This window comes from Coregonus lavaretus (assembly GCF_964263955.1).
Source record: "Coregonus lavaretus genome assembly, chromosome: 12".
In the NCBI taxonomy this organism is placed as follows: Eukaryota; Metazoa; Chordata; class Actinopteri; order Salmoniformes; family Salmonidae; genus Coregonus; species Coregonus lavaretus.
In genome coordinates, this window is record NC_139999.1 from 59411124 (window position 1) to 59431265 (window position 20142).

Genomic DNA, 20142 nt, shown 5'->3' on the forward strand with positions numbered 1-20142 from the left:
GGTCAAAGATAATACAAAAAAAAAAATGTGTTTTCTATATATTTTGTTGTTCCATCATATTTGAAACGCAAGAGAAAGGCCACAATATAATATTGCAGTTTAGGTGCAATTTAGATTTTGGCCACTACATGGAAACAGTGTGTGTGCAAGGTTTCAGATTGATCTAGTGAAGCATTGCAATACTGAACTATTTTGTATCAAGTCTGCCCAAATGTGCCGAATTGGTCAATTGATACATTTTCAAGTACATAACTATAGAGAACATACAAAAATTATAAGGTACAGTGGGGGAAAAAAGTATTTAGTCAGCCACCAATTGTGCAAGTTCTCCCACTTAAAAAGATGAGAGAGGCCTGTAATTTTCATCATAGGTACATGTCAACTATGACAGACAAAATGAGAAAAAACATTCCAGAAAATCACATTGTTGGATTTTTAATGAATTTATTTGCAAATTATGGGGGAAAATAAGTATTTGGTCAATAACAAAAGTTTCTCAATACTTTGTTATATACCCTTTGTTGGCAATGACACAGGTCAAACGTTTTCTGTAAGTCTTCACAAGGTTTTCACACACTGTTGCTGGTATTTTGGCCCATTCCTCCATGCAGATCTCCTCTAGAGCAGTGATGTTTTGGGGCTGGGCAACACGGACTTTCAACTCCCTCCAAAGATTTTCTATGGGGTTGAGATCTGGAGACTGGCTAGGCCACTCCAGGACCTTGAAATGCTTCTTACGAAGCCACTCCTTCGTTGCCCGGGCGGTGTGTTTGGGATCATTGTCATGCTGAAAGACCCAGCCACGTTTCATCTTCAATGCCCTTGCTGATGGAAGGAGGTTTTCACTCAAAATCTCACGATACATGGCCCCATTCATTCTTTCCTTTACATGGATCAGTCATCCTGGTCCCTTTGCAGAAAAACAGCCCCAAAGCATGATGTTTCCACCCCCATGCTTCACAGTAGGTATGGTGTTCTTTGGATGCAACTCAGCATTCTTTGTCCTCCAAACAGGACGAGTAGAGTTTTTACCAAAAAGTTATATTTTGGTTTCATCTGACCATATGACATTCTCCCAGTCCTCTTCTGGATCATCCAAATGCACTCTAGCAAACTTCAGACGGGCCTGGACATGTACTGGCTTAAGCAGGGGGACACGTCTGGCACTGCAGGATTTGAGTCCCTGGCGGCGTAGTGTGTTACTGATGGTAGGCTTTGTTACTTTGGTCCCAGCTCTCTGCAGGTCATTCACTAGGTCCCCCCGTGTGGTTCTGGGATTTTTGCTCACCGTTCTTGTGATCATTTTGACCCCACGGGGTGAGATCTTGCGTGGAGCCCCAGATCGAGGGAGATTATCAGTGGTCTTGTATGTCTTCCATTTCCTAATAATTGCTCCCACAGTTGATTTCTTCAAACCAAGCTGCTTACCTATTGCAGATTCAGTCTTCCCAGCCTGGTGCAGGTCTAGAATTTTGTTTCTGGTGTCCTTTGACAGCTCTTTGGTCTTGGCCATAGTGGAGTTTGGAGTGTGACTGTTTGAGGTTGTGGACAGGTGTCTTTTATACTGATAACAAGTTCAAACAGGTGCCATTAATACAGGTAACGGGTGGAGGACAGAGGAGCCTCTTAAAGAAGAAGTTACAGGTCTGTGAGAGCCAGAAATCTTGCTTGTTTGTAGGTGACCAAATACTTATTTTCCACCATAATTTGCAAATAAATTCATTAAAAATCCTACAATGTGATTTTCTGGATTATTTTCTCATTTTGTCTGTCATAGTTGACGTGTACCTATGATGAAAATTACAGGCCTCTCTCATCTTTTTAAGTGGGAGAACTTGCACAATTGGTGGCTGACTAAATACTTTTTTCCCCCACTGTAATACAAAATGTAAGTTTACACACTCCCGGGAATGTCATACATGATGGATCATTAGCTTATACACTAACTTTCACACATCTAGATGGCCGGGCGGGGTGGGTGTGGAGCAAGAGACAGCAGGGGTTCAAACTGTAGAACCCAGTTCCTACATTTGAATATAAAAATGGTGCACCTGTGTAATGATCATGCTGTATAATCAGCTTCTTGATATGACACACCTGTCAGGTGGATGGATTATTTTGGCAAAGGAGAAAGGCTCACTAAAATGGATGTAAACAAATTTGTGCACACAATTTGAGAGAAATGAGCTTTTTGTGTATATTGTAAATGTCTGGGATCTTTTATTTCAGCTCATGAAACATGGGACCAACACTTTACATGTTGCGTGTATATTTTTGTTCAGTGTATATATCATTTGGCTGTATGTATTTTTAGACCGAAGCCTATTGTAAATGTGCATTATATTTGTGTCACCATCTTTTGTTGCAAAAATAAATCAAGTACAAACTTTAAGGGACATTATTTTACTGTGCTGTCCATTGATCAGCACAGCAATTGATAAAACAGGACCATGTTTGAAACACAAGTGGTTCTGAGCTGGCAATGAGCACTCGGCAGGCAGGCTGTCCTCCAACGTGATGGCGCAGTGCAGACAGAACATGCCTTCCATCCGATCCTGCAACCTCTGCTACAAGTAGGCCATATGGTTGTATGATTTAGCTTGCTCTGGACTCCAGAGATGTGACTTGATGTATACCTACAGTACCAGTCAAATGTTTGGACACACCTACTCATTCGAGGGTTTTTCTTTATTTTTACTATTTTCAACATTGTAGAATAATAGTTAAGACATCAAAACTATGAAATAACACATATGGAATCATGTAGTAACCAAAAAAGTGTTAAACAAATTAAAACACATTTTATATTTGAGATTCTTCAAATAGCCACCCTTTGCCTTGATGACAGCTTTGTACGTTGATGTTTTACATGTGTCACGGAACATAGCTAGCTAAATGTAAGGTTTTTGTCGACGTCTGGCTACCTAACGTTAACATCGTTAGCTAGCTAGGTAGCTATGTCAGTGCCTGTAGAAAGCTAGCTAAGGCTGACATTTGACTGGTGTCGGACACTTTCATGTTGCTTCCATTCAGCCACGAGCAATAGTGAGGTCGGGCACTGATGTTGGGCGACTAGGCCTGGCTTGCAGTCGGCGTTCCAATTCATCCCAAAGGTGTTTAATGGGGTTGAGGTCACACCGATCTCGACAAATTTTAGTGTGCTTTCTGAATTGTCTGGAATTGACCCCAACCCTGATACTCATACTTGTCAGTAGGCAGAATTAAATGTATGATTTAATTATTCTTGTGCCAATTTCATTGATGTACAAAAGGATATGCATTACAGCTTAGATTTTGCCATTGAACGTGCTACCTTTCAATCTACCCTTCTAATCTAAATTATAAATAAATTCATCGATTTGTTTGTGTCTACCTGTTTTCCAGATTGCTCCAGATTTTGATTTACTCAACTTTGGATGTTCAACAAAGCTGACCGAAAATAGTTTTCACTGAGAAGATACTGCGTCAGGCCCGCAAGGATATTCATCCTGAGAACCTGCTGTCAGAGCTGGAGGCAGATGTGATTACTGCAGGTACATATTGAAATATGTACCTGCTAAACCTTATGACAGATAAAAAAGGGTGACGTGGCCCGATGGTGCTGCCAATGCTGCTCCCACCACCAATGTACCGAGTTAGGAGGAAGAATGTCCGCTCAACCATCCATTGACTTGCAGCCTGTAAGTATAGATCTGAAATATTATGTATGTCTTAAACTGTAAACCACGGACAAAGTGGCAGAGACTACATTGACTCATTGTGGAACAGTGCATACAGTGCAACAGGAAATACTGTAGATGCATAATACATGCTATCATGGCCAACTTCAAATACCGACATCAATGTGAAAGTAACCACAGTATAAAACAGCTGACTGCGAATGCAAACTATGCCAGATAAATCCTACACATGCATTGAAATAAAAGGCATACATCAAAGGAATTACTTAGGCCTATAATCGACAAGGACGCATAAAGATAAAACAAACTCGACCAAGGAATGAAGAAAAATCTACACATTAAGGCTGCTCCCGTGATTCAGCACCGCTGAATGGACAGTGCCTCTGTACAGGTAGGCATAGTGGAGCTTCTTGGGGTGTGGCTGAATGGACAGCGTCTATGTCTAGTAGCCAGCTAGAATTAGGCTATTCAGTTTGTGGGCAGTTAGACATTTTCTGGGCACAGTTGAGTAGCCTACAATGCTATATGAAATTCATAACTGGCACGCAGATCTTTAGAAATTGTAGGATCCATTGTAAATTGTCACTCCTATGAAAAAGGTTGCAGACCCCTGCTATAGGCTAAGTGAAGTCACCCTTGTGGAAAGGCACATACAGTGTTCTATGACAGTGTCATTGTCTCAGGTGCTTCCCACCAAAATTGTTGATCTGCATTCAGAGATGTTCCTTATAATGTGGGCGCCCAATTCATTTTTGTTTTGCCTGTCTGCATTATTCGCTAGGGAAGGGAAACATTCTGTGAATATTGAAGCATTGCATCAACAAGGTGTTTAGGAGAATATTGAAACATTGTATCAACAAGACTGCTCTGAGAATATTAATATTGCAACCTAGTAGCCAACTGGCATTACAAAAATTACATTTTTCTTCAAGCAATTATTAATTTGGGAAACAATTATTGCACTAAAGATCCTTTTTTTATTCCGATTTTTCAGGCTTCCTGCGGCTATTGGTGAGTCAGTGAAAGTGGAAAGCTTTTCTAGGACTATAATTTCCTCCTCATATTGTACAATATGTGTCTCCACACACCTAAGCCTAGGCTATTGTTGGATTCAAGAGGTCGTTTTTATTGATCTTGCATTCTCAGTTTGTCAGTGTCAAAGTAGCCTGTCATTTCGATCATTTGTGCGGTATAAAAAAATATTCTGCTAAAGTTTCCAGTCATATAAAATGATGTAGAATTGCATGAAATGTGTTTATAAAAGCCCAGATTCTTCCCGGACCCAAGTACACTTTTTTTCTCACATTTGTGCAACTTCAGTAAGCACCTCTACTCCAATGTTCTATGTCACTACCCAAATGCGATGATATGCATGCACTGCTTTATTTTTAGTTATTTTTATCCATTCCGGTACCTCAGAGTCCCCCAGGTCACCCCCCTCTCGCGCTCACATTTTGTTGTGGCACCTCCCGGTTTACAACTTAAGCATTGGAGTGCAGGCAGAAATACCTTCCGTTTTGTGTGACGCTTTAAGAACAGAGTCTGCGCAATGAGAGCCCGAGTATAGCAGTTGGTCTGCGTTGAAATTCAACCAGAGAAAGAAATATAGGTAAAAGGATCATCATTTTCCCCGGGAATGAAGCACAGACACAGGACATAAGACTGGAACTCAAACGCGGACTGAGGGGGGAATTTGGGGACAGTCATGGCGGGGCTTGGAGTGAAGAGGAAGAAAGCGGGGCTCCCTGGTTTTTGCTGGAAAACCTGCTACTTTCATATTTTATTCTGGATTGTCTCGGTCTGTGGTGAAGAGAAGACGTTCATCGTTGAGGTAGGTCAGATGCACAAATAGGGATGCAATTGATTTATTCTATACAGCATCCTTACCGAAACGGACGGGGCAAAAGCGCACAGCACTGTATTGCGCTTCTTTATAGCGCAGGTGGAAATAAAATATAATCGTGCGTTTGAATGTTTTTGTGCGTATTGTTTAGGAATAGCTTATCCGAACTGTTAGACCACAATAACAGTTCTATAAAAAGAAAATTAGCCAAATAAATAAACCACATAAACAAGATGTCAGGCAGCTCTACCATTTTATTTATTGATATTTTAGTGGCATTAGCCTATGTATCACCTCACCTCAAAATATCTATATATTAACCTAGATCTACATTTTCAACTCATCTACACATTTCCACTTTAATGCATGTTGGAGAAAACATTGAAAGCTGTTCTCCATCGAATGTATTGTTTATGAACATAGCTGCCTTGACGATCATTACGTTTAATTTTCGAATGAGATTTTTATAACCTTTCTAGTCGCATATTCATCCACTAGTGGTAGCCTATTATATGGATTGCAATGACAAACGACATACAGAGAGACTGATTGTATGTTTTGCTTGTATTGAAGAGGAGATTCATTGCGCCACAGCACATGTAGCAAATTCCAATTCGGTATCACTGTCTATGTCACCTAGCAAACATATGATTTCCCATATTTGGAGCTGATTGAAACATGGCTAATGTTAAAATCAAGGTTACGTGGGTCAATGCTAAACACAACAGTCAACATTCATATTTGATATGCGCAATGAGTTGAAGCACAAGCTACAAAAACATTGGCCCTTTCACAGTGTTCCCAGTTATCTAAAACACTGTTATTATCATAAGGTATTTTGTCAATAACAGCAGATCAACAATATGCAAATAAAATAGGTCCTTCCACACTGGAAAAAAAAAAACTCCTATGCTTTGCTTTCATGTGTGCAGAACAAAGAATCCTGAATTTGTTCATGATTCCAAATATAGCTTCCTCCATAATTTATCGTAATAGCAGGGAGTTGTATGCGAGTAGAGAGGGCACTGGTGGCATATAGAGTTGGATATGAAAGTGTGCTGTGTTTTGAATAAGCTGTTTGCAGTGAAAGTCTTGCTTGCCAATTGCTTGTAATGTAACGATCTCATGATGATACCTACACACACAAAGATAGTTATTTATAGGTGTTGGACAAAGCATGGCTGGTGAGTGTGGACAGTAGGATGAAGACAACAAATAAAGAAACGGGAACATGAAAAACAAATAGTAACTGAATGGATGGGCTTTTGATTATTTGTGTCAGTCCTTCTGCCTTGTTGCTTTGTTTGTTCTTTCATTCAGCTCAAAGGAAGTTGATGTTGTAAACTGTTTGGTCAACATGTTTTGTTTTTGTTCTTTCTCAATAAAATAGCCCTATGTGGACTATTGGGTGGAGCCTTATAACATTATGTGTTTTCTTGAATTGTTGAATGAATCTGATGTGTCACATTCTACGATCTTTGAGTGAGCTTTAAATCAATTGGATGAATCCTCATTTACATTATTTTTTATTATGTATGAATGAATAGACCATCATGAAGAGTCCATCATTTAGCATAATCCTCACTCAAACCTTTTCTGTGACATCACATGCGTACCTGAGATTATTGTATTGTGGCTGAACTTTAGCCTGGTGGCTCAGTCTGGTTCTCCTTTGTTAGGCATGACAATGACAAAGGAGTTGGCTAAAGGAGAAACACATCTGGCTACCAGGCTAGATAAAGCTGCTGTTATAGCCTACTGAATTTAGCCTACTGATAATCATGGAGGACCCTTTTAAACAAACATTAAACCCTCTCATTAGGCTCCCTTAAAAGGCTATAGACATTTCAAGATTGATTATAGAATTCATGACCATTGGCCAGACTATAGCTAATTATGAATGCAAATAAACAATTTAGAGATATGTTGTCAGTCACCATTGATAGCCTACAATGGACTCTCTAGTATGCTTCCTCTCTCTCTCTCTCTCTCTCTCTCTCTCTCTCTCTCTCTCTCTCTCTCTCTCTCTCTCTCTCTCTCTCTCTCTCTCTCTCTCTCTCTCTCTCTCTCACACACACACACACACATCATTATTTCTATTTTATGCTCAGAGAATGCATGTATTCTTAATCATATTTATATATTTCAGTGTTTCTCTTGAGGATACTGTACTGCTAACAATAGGCCTATTTGTTCAGCCGTATTCCTAGAGGACACCGCCATCTCGTTCTAATTAAAGAGAATTGATTGACCAGTGTTTGCTTAATTACAAATTGACATTGGCTGATTGATGAGAGGTGACTTGACACTGTCAAGATTCAGAGGGGGCTTTTACTGACATTAACCTGAAACCTGCCTCCTGACCCAAACCAAACAAGAGGGAGACAAAACAGCTGAGGGAAAGGATAGGACTTGGTTGGTTACTAAGTTCAGCAAGCTAAATTCACATCACTCACATTCACACTGAATTCACAAGATGTTGCACAGCTCCAGTCATGCAGATTTTTGGGTTCTCCCTGGTACAGTAATTGATCAGTGAATGTCACTGATGCCCTGAGTGCACACATCGAATAAAAGACAAGAATAAAAACAAGTCGACTCGGGAGTTATGCAACCTGCATCAAGGGCATAGCGCTTGACTCAATCATTTCAGTCATGTGTTTAAGATGTAATATCCACTGATGATGACAGAAGCTTTTATGCTTGCAATATCATTTTAACACTTTGTGCTCAATAGAATTATGTGGTGTACTGTAGCTTGCTAGCTGCTCTGGATTGGATCTAATACGTTGTCTTCTTGAATGCATGTCAGGCAATTTGGAAATCAGCCAGTGAGGTTATGATATAACAAGGGTTTCATGGTAGTTTGGTAAGATTAGACTGAAAACTGGGTTGTTGAGAATCCAGTGATACTGCAACGAGTTGTGTAATATTTAAACACTTGGCCTATATAGCCACAGTACAGTAACTGTAAGATATTTATTTCCGCTGTCTATTTGAGGATGATTTGCCCACCAACCAAACTGGAAATCTCAAGAGCTGAACACTTTATAATAAATGTCAGCTAGATGTACAGTTTTTTCCCCCATCAACCAAACTGGAAATCTCAAGATCTGAAAACTTTAAAAGAAATATCAGCTAGATATACAATTTCCCCCCCCTATATTAATACAGTCTAAAACTGCAGTATGTTACTAGTCTTTGTCTTCAAAGTAGTCTTTACCTCCGTTTTTAGAGGGCCGTGTTAGTATGTTTGATATTTTGTCTGCTTTGTGTTACGCTTTAATAAGATCCTTTGCATGTGCACAAACCATAGGCTGCTGCCAGTTTTGGAAAGATGGCACATCTTTGGAGAATGTTCCTCCCCAAATAGTATAAAGAAGGTTGTTTCAAGATATCAAATCTATGTGAATTCACTCATTTCATTACCTTGTATTGCTGTCATCTACAACGCAGTTTTGCACAGTTTATTGGAATCAAGATACCACCACAACCATTCGACTGTTAGTCATTCTCCCATTGTTTACGTGCCAAAAGGCAATTTTAAAAAATGACACTGATCTTGCCAACAAATACAAGATTTTACGACTAGCCCAAATGCTGCTCTATCATGAACATCATAATCAATCGCTACAGTCAGTGGTAATACTTAATCATCGAACTATTATCACTAAAATAAATTGAACACCCTCCCCCTTCATAGAAATAACTCAAAATAATGTTTACGACCACAAATTAGAATAACTGTAGCGACCCTGTGTTTATGAATGTGGATATCGACTTTGCCACTTCAGCATGCTTTTGTGGCACGGTCGATGCCATGCAGGGCTACGGGCCAGAAGGTTTGCCGACCACCACGGACGAGCTCACTCTCCCTGCCTGTTTCATTACACTACGATGAGAGCCGGCTGCAGGCAATGATCAGCTAGGGGGAAATCACATTTTCAACATTTTGATGCCATATTTATAATCATATCAAATATATGCAATGACTTTTCCACCAACAGGTTTCTGTGCCAATGCACCACACAACCAATAAACAAAGCATACCGACTTCAGGCACTTAAATATTATGGTTTGCGTTTTCAACACCACAATAATTAGACTATATCAATCTCGACAAACAGAAGATACATCCCTCCGTACCTTGTAGGCTTACCCAGTATCGAAGGATTGGCTTGACGATCTCCGAATGTCATTAAACTTTTTGGTGTTTTGTAACAGATATCTCTTTCCATTCATCAATTGGCAGCTGCACAGTTTGAATTGATTGATTGATTTTATTTGTCAGTAAAAACAATACAGATATACATACATTTTTTTAAAGTGACAGATTGCACAGTAAAGTCGGGGACTTATTTCCATTGTGATCCCTATTTTATTTTACAAAAATATATACAGTACATACATATACAATTACATATATACAGACGTTACAGAGATAGAGACGAAAAAATGCTCAACCTCCAGATGAGTATGAGGGGGGAGTTTAAGTACAGTTCTTATAAGCTTGTTTGGCTGGTAGCTTATTCTTTTGAATTGGGGCTGCTGGTGAACCATGATGTGCAGGCATAATCAAAGTGACACTGAACTAGCGCACTTTCCAGAGTCTTTAGGAAGTCTATAGCTACAGTGCCTTGCAAAAGTTTTCATCCCCCTTGGCGTTTTTCCTATTTTGTTATATTACAACATGTAAATTAAATGGATTTTTATTTGGATTTCATGTAATGTACATTGGTGAAGTGAAATGAAAAAAATTACTTGTTTAAAGAAATTCGTAAAAATATAACGGAAAAGTGGTGCGTGCATATGTATTCACCCCCTTTGCTATGAAGCCCCTAAATTAGATCTGGTGCAACCAATTACCTTCAGAAGTCACATAATTAGCTAAATAAAGTCCACCTGTGTGGAATCTAAGTGTCACATGATCTCAGTATATATACACCTGTTCTGAAAGGCCCCAGAGTCTGCAACACCACTAAGCAAGGGGCACCACCAAGCAAGAGGCACCATGAAGACCAAGTAGCTCTCCAAACAGGTCAGGGACAAAATTGTGGAGGAGTACAGATCAGGGTTGGGTTATAAAAAAAAAACATCCAAAACGTTGAACATCCCACGGAGCACCATTAAATCCATTATTAAAACATGGAAAGAATATGGCACCACAACAAACCTGCCAAGAGTGGGCCGCCCACCAAAACTCACAGACCAGTCAAGGAGGGCATTAATCAGAGAGGCAACAAAGAGACCAAAGATAACCCTGAAAGAGCTACAAAGCTCCACAGCGGAGATTGGAGTATCTGTCAATAGGACCACTTCAAGCCATACACTCCACAGAGCTGGGCTTTACTTAAGAGTGGCCAGAAAAAAGCCATTGCTTAAAGAAAAATATAAGCAAACACGTTCGGTGTTCGCCAAAAGGCATGTGCGAGACTCCCCAAACATATTGAAGAAGGTACTCTGGTCAGATGAGACTAAAATTGAGCTTTTTGGCCATCAAGGAAAACGCTATGTCTGGCACAAACCCAACACCTCTCATCACCCCGAGAACACCATCCCCACAGTGAAGCATGGTGGTGGCAACATCATGCTGTAGGGATGTTTTTCATCGGCAGGGATTGGGAAACTGGTCAGAATTGAAGGAATGATGGATGGCGCTAAATACAGGGACATTCTTGAGGGAAACCTGTTTCAGTCTTCCAGAGATTTGAGTCCTGCTGAAAGGTTCACCTTCCAGCAGGACAATGACCCTAAGCATACTGCTAAAGCAACACTCAAGTGGTTTAAGGGGAAACATTTAAATGTCTTGGAATGGCCTAGTCAAAGCCCAGACCTCAATCCAATTGAGAATATGTAGTATGACTTAAAGATTGCTGTACACCAGATTGCTGTACCCATCCAACTTGAAGGAGCTGGAGCAGTTTTGCCTTGAAGAATGGGCAAAAATCCCATTGGATAGATGTGCCAAGCTTATAGAGACATACCCCAAGAGACTTGCAGCTGTAATTGCTGCAAAAGGTGGCTCTACAAAGTATTGACTTTGGGGGGGTGAATAGTTATGCACGCTCAAGTTTTCTGTTTTTTTGTCTTATTTCTTGTTTGATTCACAATAAAAAATGTTTTGCATCTTCAAAGTGGTAGGCATGTTGTGTAAATCAAATGATACAAACCCCCCAAAAATCCATTTTAATTCCAGGTTGTAAGGCAACCAAATAGGAAAAATGCCAAGGAGGGTGAATACTTTCGCAAGCCACAGTAGGTTTCCATCCAATTGGCGACAGATTGTCATGTGAATATTCTAAAATCGTAATAAAAACACTATGCCATTTCAGAGTTTCCTTTAGGAAAATTTGGTACCGGACAACATGACAGGGAATATTTTATTGTACCGGACATTTGAGAAATGTAATGCCCATATGCATTCAGATCCAACCTGGCACAGCCAGCACCATCAATAAAAGAGGGATGTTGGCCAAATGAGCCACATTTACATGTCCTTAAAAACAGCCTATAACAAATTACAAAAAACACTATTCCTTGCGTTTCGATGTGTAGCATATGCAAAACTTTATAGCCTATTTTTAAATAGGTTTTTAGGCTACTTTCCTAAAACAATAATTGTCAACCTCACGGTTCAGCTGTCAGAGATTTGAGCAGTAAATGTATCAGGGCATCGCATGCATAGGCCTATAGGCTTAGGTGTCCACTGTATGATATTAATATTTTAATAAATATATACAGTACCAGTCAAAAGTCTGGACAGATCTACTCATTCAAGGGTTTTTATTTATTTTTACTATTTTCTACTTTGTAGAATAATAACTATTAAATAACACATTGGAATAGTGTTTTAACCAGAAAAGTGTTAAACAAATCAAATCTATTTTATATTTTATATTTTTCAAAGTAGCCACACTTTACCTTGATGAAAGCTTTGCACACTCTTGGCATTCTCTCAACCAGCTTCATGAGGAATGCTTTTCCAACAGTCTTGAAGGAGTTCCCACATATGCTGAGCACTTGTTGGCTGCTTTTCCTTCACTCTGCGGTCCGACTCATCCCAAACCATCTCAATTGGGTTGAGGTCGGGTGATTGTGGAGTTCAGGTCATCTGATGCAGCACTCCATCACTCTCCTTCTTGGTCAAATAGCCCTTACACAGCCTGGAGGTGTGTTTTGGGTCATTGTTCTGTTGAAAAACAAATGATAGTCCCACTAAGCACAAACCAGATCGGATGTCGTATCGCTGCAGAATGCTGAGGTAGCCATGCTGGTTAAGTGTGCCTTGAATTCTAATTAAATCCCAGACAGTTTCACCAACAAAGCACCCCCACACCATCACACCTCCTCCTCCATGCTTCACGGTGGGAACCACACATGCAGAGATCATCCGTTCACCTACTCTGTGTCTCACAAAGACACGGCGGTTGGAACCAAAAATCTCACATTTGGACTCATTAGACCAAAGGACAGATTTCCACCAGTCTAATGTCCATTGGTCGTGTTTCTTGGCCCAAGCAAGTCTCTTCTTCTTATTGGTGTCCTTTAGTAGTGGTTTCTTTGCAGCAATTCGACCATGAAGGCCTGATTCACGCAGTCTCCTCTGAACAGTTGATGTTGAGATGTGTTTGTTACTTGAACTTTGTGACGCAGATATTTGGGCTGCAATCTGAGGTGCAGTTAACTCTAATGAACTTATCTTCTGTAGCAGAGGTAACTCTGGGTCTTCTTTTCCTGTGGCGGTCCTCATGAGAGCCAGTTTCATCATAGAGCTTGATGGTTTTTGCAACTGCACTGAAGAAACTTTCGAAGTTCTGGAAATGTTCCAGATTGACTGACCTTCATGTCTTAAAGCAATGATGGACTGTCGTTTCTCTTTGCTTATTTGAGCTGTTCTTGCCATAATATGGACCTGGTCTTTTACCAAATAGGGCTATCTTCTGTATACCACCCCTACCTTGTCACAACACAACTGATTGACTCGAACGCAGGAAAGAAATTCAGAAAATTAACTTTTAAAGTAATTCAAATGTCACTTCACTTTAAATTAAGTTGCTTGCTCCTGGGTAAGTACAGAGTCCTGGAATTACAGAGTTTGTTGTTAAAGATTGTTACATTGTAAGTACAATGTAACTAGAAGGGTTATACCTAATGTTCTCATGTCTCCAAATGTCTCCTGTTTAGACTATTGTCTGCAAAGGTTGTTATATTGTAACTACATAATAATTATAAAGGTTATACCCTACTGGGTTTCACTTTACATTAAGTTGCTTGCTCCTGGGTAGGTACATGATAAATACAAGTATATTCTATGTAACTACATTGTTCTTACATTACACTTGATTCAGTATAGCCTTTGAGCCAGGTCATAACATAGAAATAAACAAATAGAAAATGACCGGTAGTTAATGACTGGGTGTGCTTTGTTACAATTGTTGTTACCAGGTCCTAGCCTATTTATCAACCCTGGTATTACATGTGGATTCGATGGTAGTGGCACCTTGTGTAAGGTCATATGGTGTAAGGTCATATTTTGGTCTGAGTTATTAACATGGAATTGACAGGTGACTTTCAAGTGTGTAATTACAAAACATTAGTTACATAGTGGAACAAGAGAATGTGTAATAACATCAGTAGTTACCAGGCACATGCACAGATAGGGGTCTACCTGTGCCCGAACACCTGCACCTTTGCCCTCCACTTGCCAAGTGCCCTTTTGGGTGGTGGTATAATATTTGTTCGTATACAGTTTTTGTCGTTGTTGTTCTGAACCCATTGCCACTAAGTCATTGTGACGTCATTACATTTGCCACCCCCACCCCTACCCCTACCCCTACCTCGTCTGTTGGTCTGCCCTGTACGGAGCTCACATGCGCCCAGTTGTGCCTTTTTTCCAGTCTGCCTTGTATGGAGATTGCTTGCGCCCGGTATCCAAACATGTATGGCGAGGTGCGGTCACTGGTCGAGTGTGTGTAGCACGTTACCTAGTTTAAATATCAACAGTACTGCCACAGCAGCATACCATTTGATTAAAACTTGATAACACTTGATTTACATCATCATCAATATTCGTTCTGGTTGGCTGATAGCCTACCCGCACACTCTTTCATGCCACTTCGATACAGCTACGACCGGAAGTGATTTTCGTAGCAGGTTTGGAGTGCATTTTCGCTAAACCTTTCCCAACCTTAACCTAATTCTCCTAACCTGCTACGTTAATTATCCTAACCTCCTGAGTATGTTCTCCTAACCTGCTACAAAATGTCACTTCTGGTCGTAGCAGTTTAGAAGTGGCATGAAAATAGTGTTTCTCTACGCGCAGCAGCACTTAATGTATTTCCTTGTATAATCATAGCCGCGGGAAGGTGCTGGAGCACCCCTGATAAATTGAAATACATTTACCAAAGTTATAGAGTTACTGCTGTCAGTTCAGAAAGAAATGAAATCATTCAAAACAGCCTACTACACCATGAGTTGGCCTATAATTTAGCCACAGTGGATCAATAGCTTCATTTTTTTTCTAGCCTAGCTGTGGATTGTGTGTAGCCCAATAACAAGGCATAGACTACAGTCGGGAATGCACATCAAATCTGTCACTGAACAGCATGAAGACAAAACCGGCCTTTCACAATATTTCTAATACAATCGCGGAAAGGTTGGAAAGCAAATGGCTCCTGCTGAAAAGAGAAGACTCAAATCAGTCGGCTGTAGGCTACCAAATAGGCCTATTGAGCGAACATTGTTTTACAAAGTAAAACAAGAGAGAGGTAGGCTTTTGGCACGAGGAGCTGCGCCTCATTGGGTAAATCAGAGAAACGGGAAAGCTTTTTAAGGACTATAGTTTCCACACACCTAGGCCTAGGCTATTGATGTATTCAAGACAAGGTTGTTTTTATTGATTTCAGTTTGCCTGTGTTACATTAGCCTGTCATTTCGATCATTTGTGCAGAATTAAAAAAGATTCTGCCAAAGTCTCCAGTCATGTAAAATTACGTAGAATTGCATGAAATGTGTTTACAGTATAAAAGGCTAAATCTTTACCAGACCCATGGCTACAAAAATAATTCCCCATGTGTGCAAATTCTCTAAACGCCTCTAACGTTACTCAACTGCTCTATGCCACTAAGCAAATGTGATTATATGCATGCAAGATTTTATTATAAAGGTGGATTTTCTTTTTCATGCGTTCTGGTACCTAAGAGCTCCCCGGGTCACCCCCCTTTCACAATCACTTTTTGTTCCGGCACCTCCCGATTTACAAATTAAGCACTGAACACAGTTATTGACCATATACTAACATATCCACACAAGCCACTAGCCAGCTAGCCATATATCATGAGTTAGAAGATTATGAATATTAGGCTATATTAAGATAAATCACAATCAGTAAAAAATTATCGAGCTAGCTAACTGATTGTCACGATCGTTCATGAACGAGTCAGACCAAGGCGCAGCGTGATATGCATACATGTTTATTTTAATGAATAAACAACTGACAAAACAATAAACAAACGAAACGTGAAGTCCAAGGTAGAACACAAAACATACCTACACGGAACAAGATCCCACAACCCACTAGTGCCAATAGGCTGCCTAAGTATGGTCCCCAATCAGAGACAACGAGCTACAGCTGCCTCTGATTAGGAACCACTCCGGCCAACATAGAAATACACATAATAGATCTAAACATAGAAAATACAACATAGAAAATCACACCCTGACTCAACAAATAAGAGTCCCCAGAGTCAGGGCGTGACACTGATCAGCAGATAGCCTTCCCTCTTTTCCCGATGACAATCATGTCTTTAGGAGACACTTTAAAGCTGCAATATGTACTCTGTACAAAAATATAAACACAACATGTAGAGTGTTGTTCCCATGTTTCATGAGCTGAAATAAAAGATCCCAGAAATGTTCCATACGCACAAAAAGCTTATTTCTCTCCAATTTTGTGCACATATTTGTTTACATCCCTGTTAGTGAGCATTTCTCCTTTCCAAGATAATCCATCCACCTGACAGGTGTGGCATATCAAGAAGCTGATTAAACAGCAAGATCATTACATTTTACATTACATTTTAGTCATTCAGCAGACGCTCTTATCCAGAGCGACTTACAGGAGCAATTAGGGTTAAGTGCCTTTCTCAAGGGCACATTTACGTCATTTAGCAGACGCTCTTATCCAGAGCGACTACAAATTGGTGCATTCACCCTATAGCCAGTGGGATAACCACTTTACAATTATACTTTTTTTTTTTTTGGGGGGGGGGGGGGAGGGGGGGGGGGGTAGAAGGATTACTTTATCCTATCCCAGGTGTTCCTTAAAGAGGTGGGGTTTCAAATGTCTCCGGAAGGTGGTGAGTGACTCCGCTGTCCTGGCGTCGTGAGGGAGCTTGTTCCACCATTGGGGTGCCAGAGCAGCGAACAGCTTTGACTGGGCTGAGCGGGAACTATGCTTCCGCAGAGGAAGGGGAGCCAGCAGGCCAGAGGTGGATGAACGCAATGCCCTCGCCTGGGTGTAGGGACTGATCAGAGCCTGAAGGTACGGAGGTGCCGTTCCCCTCACTGCTCCATAGGCAAGCACCATGGTCTTGTAACGGATGCGAGCTTCAACTGGAAGCCAGTGGAGTGTGCGGAGGAGGGGGGTGACGTGAGAGAACTTGGGAAGGTTGAACACCAGACGGGCTGCGGCATTCTGGATGAGTTGTAGGGGTTTAATGGCACAGGCAGGGAGCCCAGCCAACAGTGAGTTGCAGTAATCCAGACGGGAGATGACAAGTGCCTGGATTAGGACCTGTGCCGCTTCCTGTGTAAGGCAGGGTCGTACTCTCCGAATGTTGTAGAGCATGAACCTGCAGGATCGGGTCACCGCCTTGATGTTGGCGGAGAACGACAGGGTGTTGTCCAGGGTCACGCCAAGGCTCTTCGCACTCTGGGAGGAGGACACAACGGAGTTGTCAACCGTGATGGCGAGATCATGGAACGGGCAGTCCTTCCCCGGGAGGAAGAGCAGCTCCGTCTTGCCAGGGTTCAGCTTGAGGTGGTGATCCGTCATCCATACTGATATGTCGGCCAGACATGCAGAGATGCGATTCGCCACCTGGTTATCAGAAGGGGGAAAGGAGAAGATTAGTTGTGTATCGTCAGCGTAGCAATGATAGGAGAGGCCATGTGAGGATATGACAGAGCCAAGTGACTTGGTGTATAGGGAGAAAAGGAGAGGGCCTAGAACTGAGCCCTGGGGGACACCAGTGGTGAGAGCCCGTGGTGCGGAGACAGCTTCTCGCCACACGAGGATTCAGCAGTGAGGAGAATGTGGCAAAGAGCTTCCTAGGGTTAGAGGCAGATGCTTGGAATTTAGAGTGGTAGACAGGTGTACCTTGTGCTGGGGACAATAAAAGGCCACTCTAAAACGTGCAGTTTTGTCACATAATAAAATGCCACAGATGTCTCAGGTTTTGAGGGAGCGTGCAATTATTATTATTTTTTCTTTTTTTCACCTTTATTTAACCAGGCAAGTCAGTTGAGAACAAGTTCTCATTTACAACTGCGACCTGGCCAAGATAAAGCAAAGCAGTCCAATAAAAACAACAACACTGTCACGATCGTTGGTTAGAGAGGACCAAGGCGCAGCGTGTTGAGCGAACATACTTTAATAGTAAAGTGCACACACGATTACAAAACAATAAACGATACGTAACGTCCTCAGACAATGACTGACAAGGAACAAAAACCCACAAACACAAGGTGAACACAGAACGTTTAAATATGGCTCCCAATCAGAGATAACGAGCCGACAGCTGACACTCGTTACCTCCGATTGGGAGTCATTTGACCAAACAAGGAAAACACAACCAATGACAACCCAACCAAACAAAACGAACACACCCTGGCTCAAAATACAAAGTCCCGGAGCCAGAGCGTGACAGTACCCCCCCCTAAAGGCGCGGACTGTGACCGCGCCTCAAAACCCCAAATAGGGGAGGGCTGGGTGGGTGTTGCTCCTCGGAGGCGGCTCCGGCTCCGGGCTTGACCACCACCCTACTTCAATCCCCCCGTAATGGCTCCGATCCGATCTGACCCAGCTGGCTGGATCAGGACAGACGACGCGCACCCCTGGCTTAGCGCGTGAGGCAGGAACGGACCGGACCTGGCTGACGATACGCACCCTAGGCTTGGTGCGTGGAGCCGGAACGGACCTCACCAGGCTGACGACTCGCATCCCTGGCTTGGTGCGAGTAGCAGGAATGGGCTGGACCAGGCTGACGACTCGCACCCTTGGCTTGGTGCGAGTAGAAGGAACAGGCTGGACCAGGCTGACGACTCGCACCCTTGGCTTGGTGCGAGTAGCAGGAACGGGCTGGACCAGGCTGACGACTCGCACCCCTGGCTTGGTGCGAGTAGCAGGAACAGGCTGGACCAGGCTGACGACGCGCACCCCTGGTTTGGTGCGAGTGGCAGGAACAGGCCGGGTCGGGCTGGCGACGCACACCGTAGGCTTTGTGCGTGGAGCAGGGACAGGCCGGGCTGAGCTGGCAACGCACACCGTAGGCTTTGTGCGTGGAGCAGGAACCGGCCGGGCTGGGCTGGCGACGCACACCGTAGGCTTTGTACGTGGAGCAGGAACAGGCCGGGCTGGGCTGGCGACGCGCACCACACACTCGGTGCGGAGCGCAGGAACGGGCCGGGCTGGGCTGTCGACGCACACCGTAGGTTTGGTGCGGGGAGCAGGAATAGACCGGACCGTACTGGGGACACACACCACTGGCTCTACACCGGGATCTGGAACGGGCCGGACCGGACTGGCAACACCCGCCAGTACCTCTCGCCGTGCCTCTACACCTTCCATCCCCTCTTCTACCAGTGGCCCCCGTAACCTGGCGGCCTCCTCTGCAACCCCGCTGGACCGCTCCATAGCGGCCTCCTGCTGCCCCGATGTCGTGAGCCCCCCCCCTAAAAAATTTCTGGGGGTCTCTCCTCCCCGTGGACCAGGCCTCCAACATTCTCTCCCACCTCTCGCTCCTCTGTCTCCAACCCTCTTCACTCAGCTCCTCAATGGGCTTGACCCAGTCGAAGCTGCCACGGAGATCAATTAGCGATGGCTCCTGGACACGCTGCTTGGTCTGGTCTTGGTGGTTTTTTCTGTCACGATCGTTGGTTAGAGAGGACCAAGGCGCAGCGTGTTGAGCGAACATACTTTAATAGTAAAGTGCACACACGATTACAAAACAATAAACGATACGTAACGTCCTCAGACAATGACTGACAAGGAACAAAAACCCACAAACACAAGGTGAACACAGAACGTTTAAATATGGCTCCCAATCAGAGATAACGAGCCGACAGCTGACACTCGTTACCTCCGATTGGGAGTCATTTGACCAAACAAGGAAAACACAACCAATGACAACCCAACCAAACAAAACGAACACACCCTGGCTCAAAATACAAAGTCCCGGAGCCAGAGCGTGACAAACACAGAGTTACATATGGGGTAAAACAAAACATAAAGTCAAAATACAACAGAAAATATTTATACAGTGTGTGCAAATGTAGCAAGTTATGGAGGTAAGGCAATAAATTGGCATGCTGACTGAAGGAATTAACTCCAGAGCTGTT

General features: G+C 42.6%; 1 protein-coding gene across 1 annotated transcript in view; it reads left to right on the forward strand.

Moving 5' to 3' along the window:
* Positions 1-5385: 5385 nt before the first annotated feature.
* Positions 5386-20142, forward strand: part of mmp24 (matrix metallopeptidase 24) — a gene marked incomplete at both ends in the record, with an annotated part of 130570 nt that continues 115813 nt past the window's right edge. The window contains one exon of the mRNA XM_084172871.1: positions 5386-5511. Coding sequence (XP_084028997.1) covers positions 5386-5511 — 126 coding nt within the window. The remainder of the gene's footprint in view (positions 5512-20142) is intronic.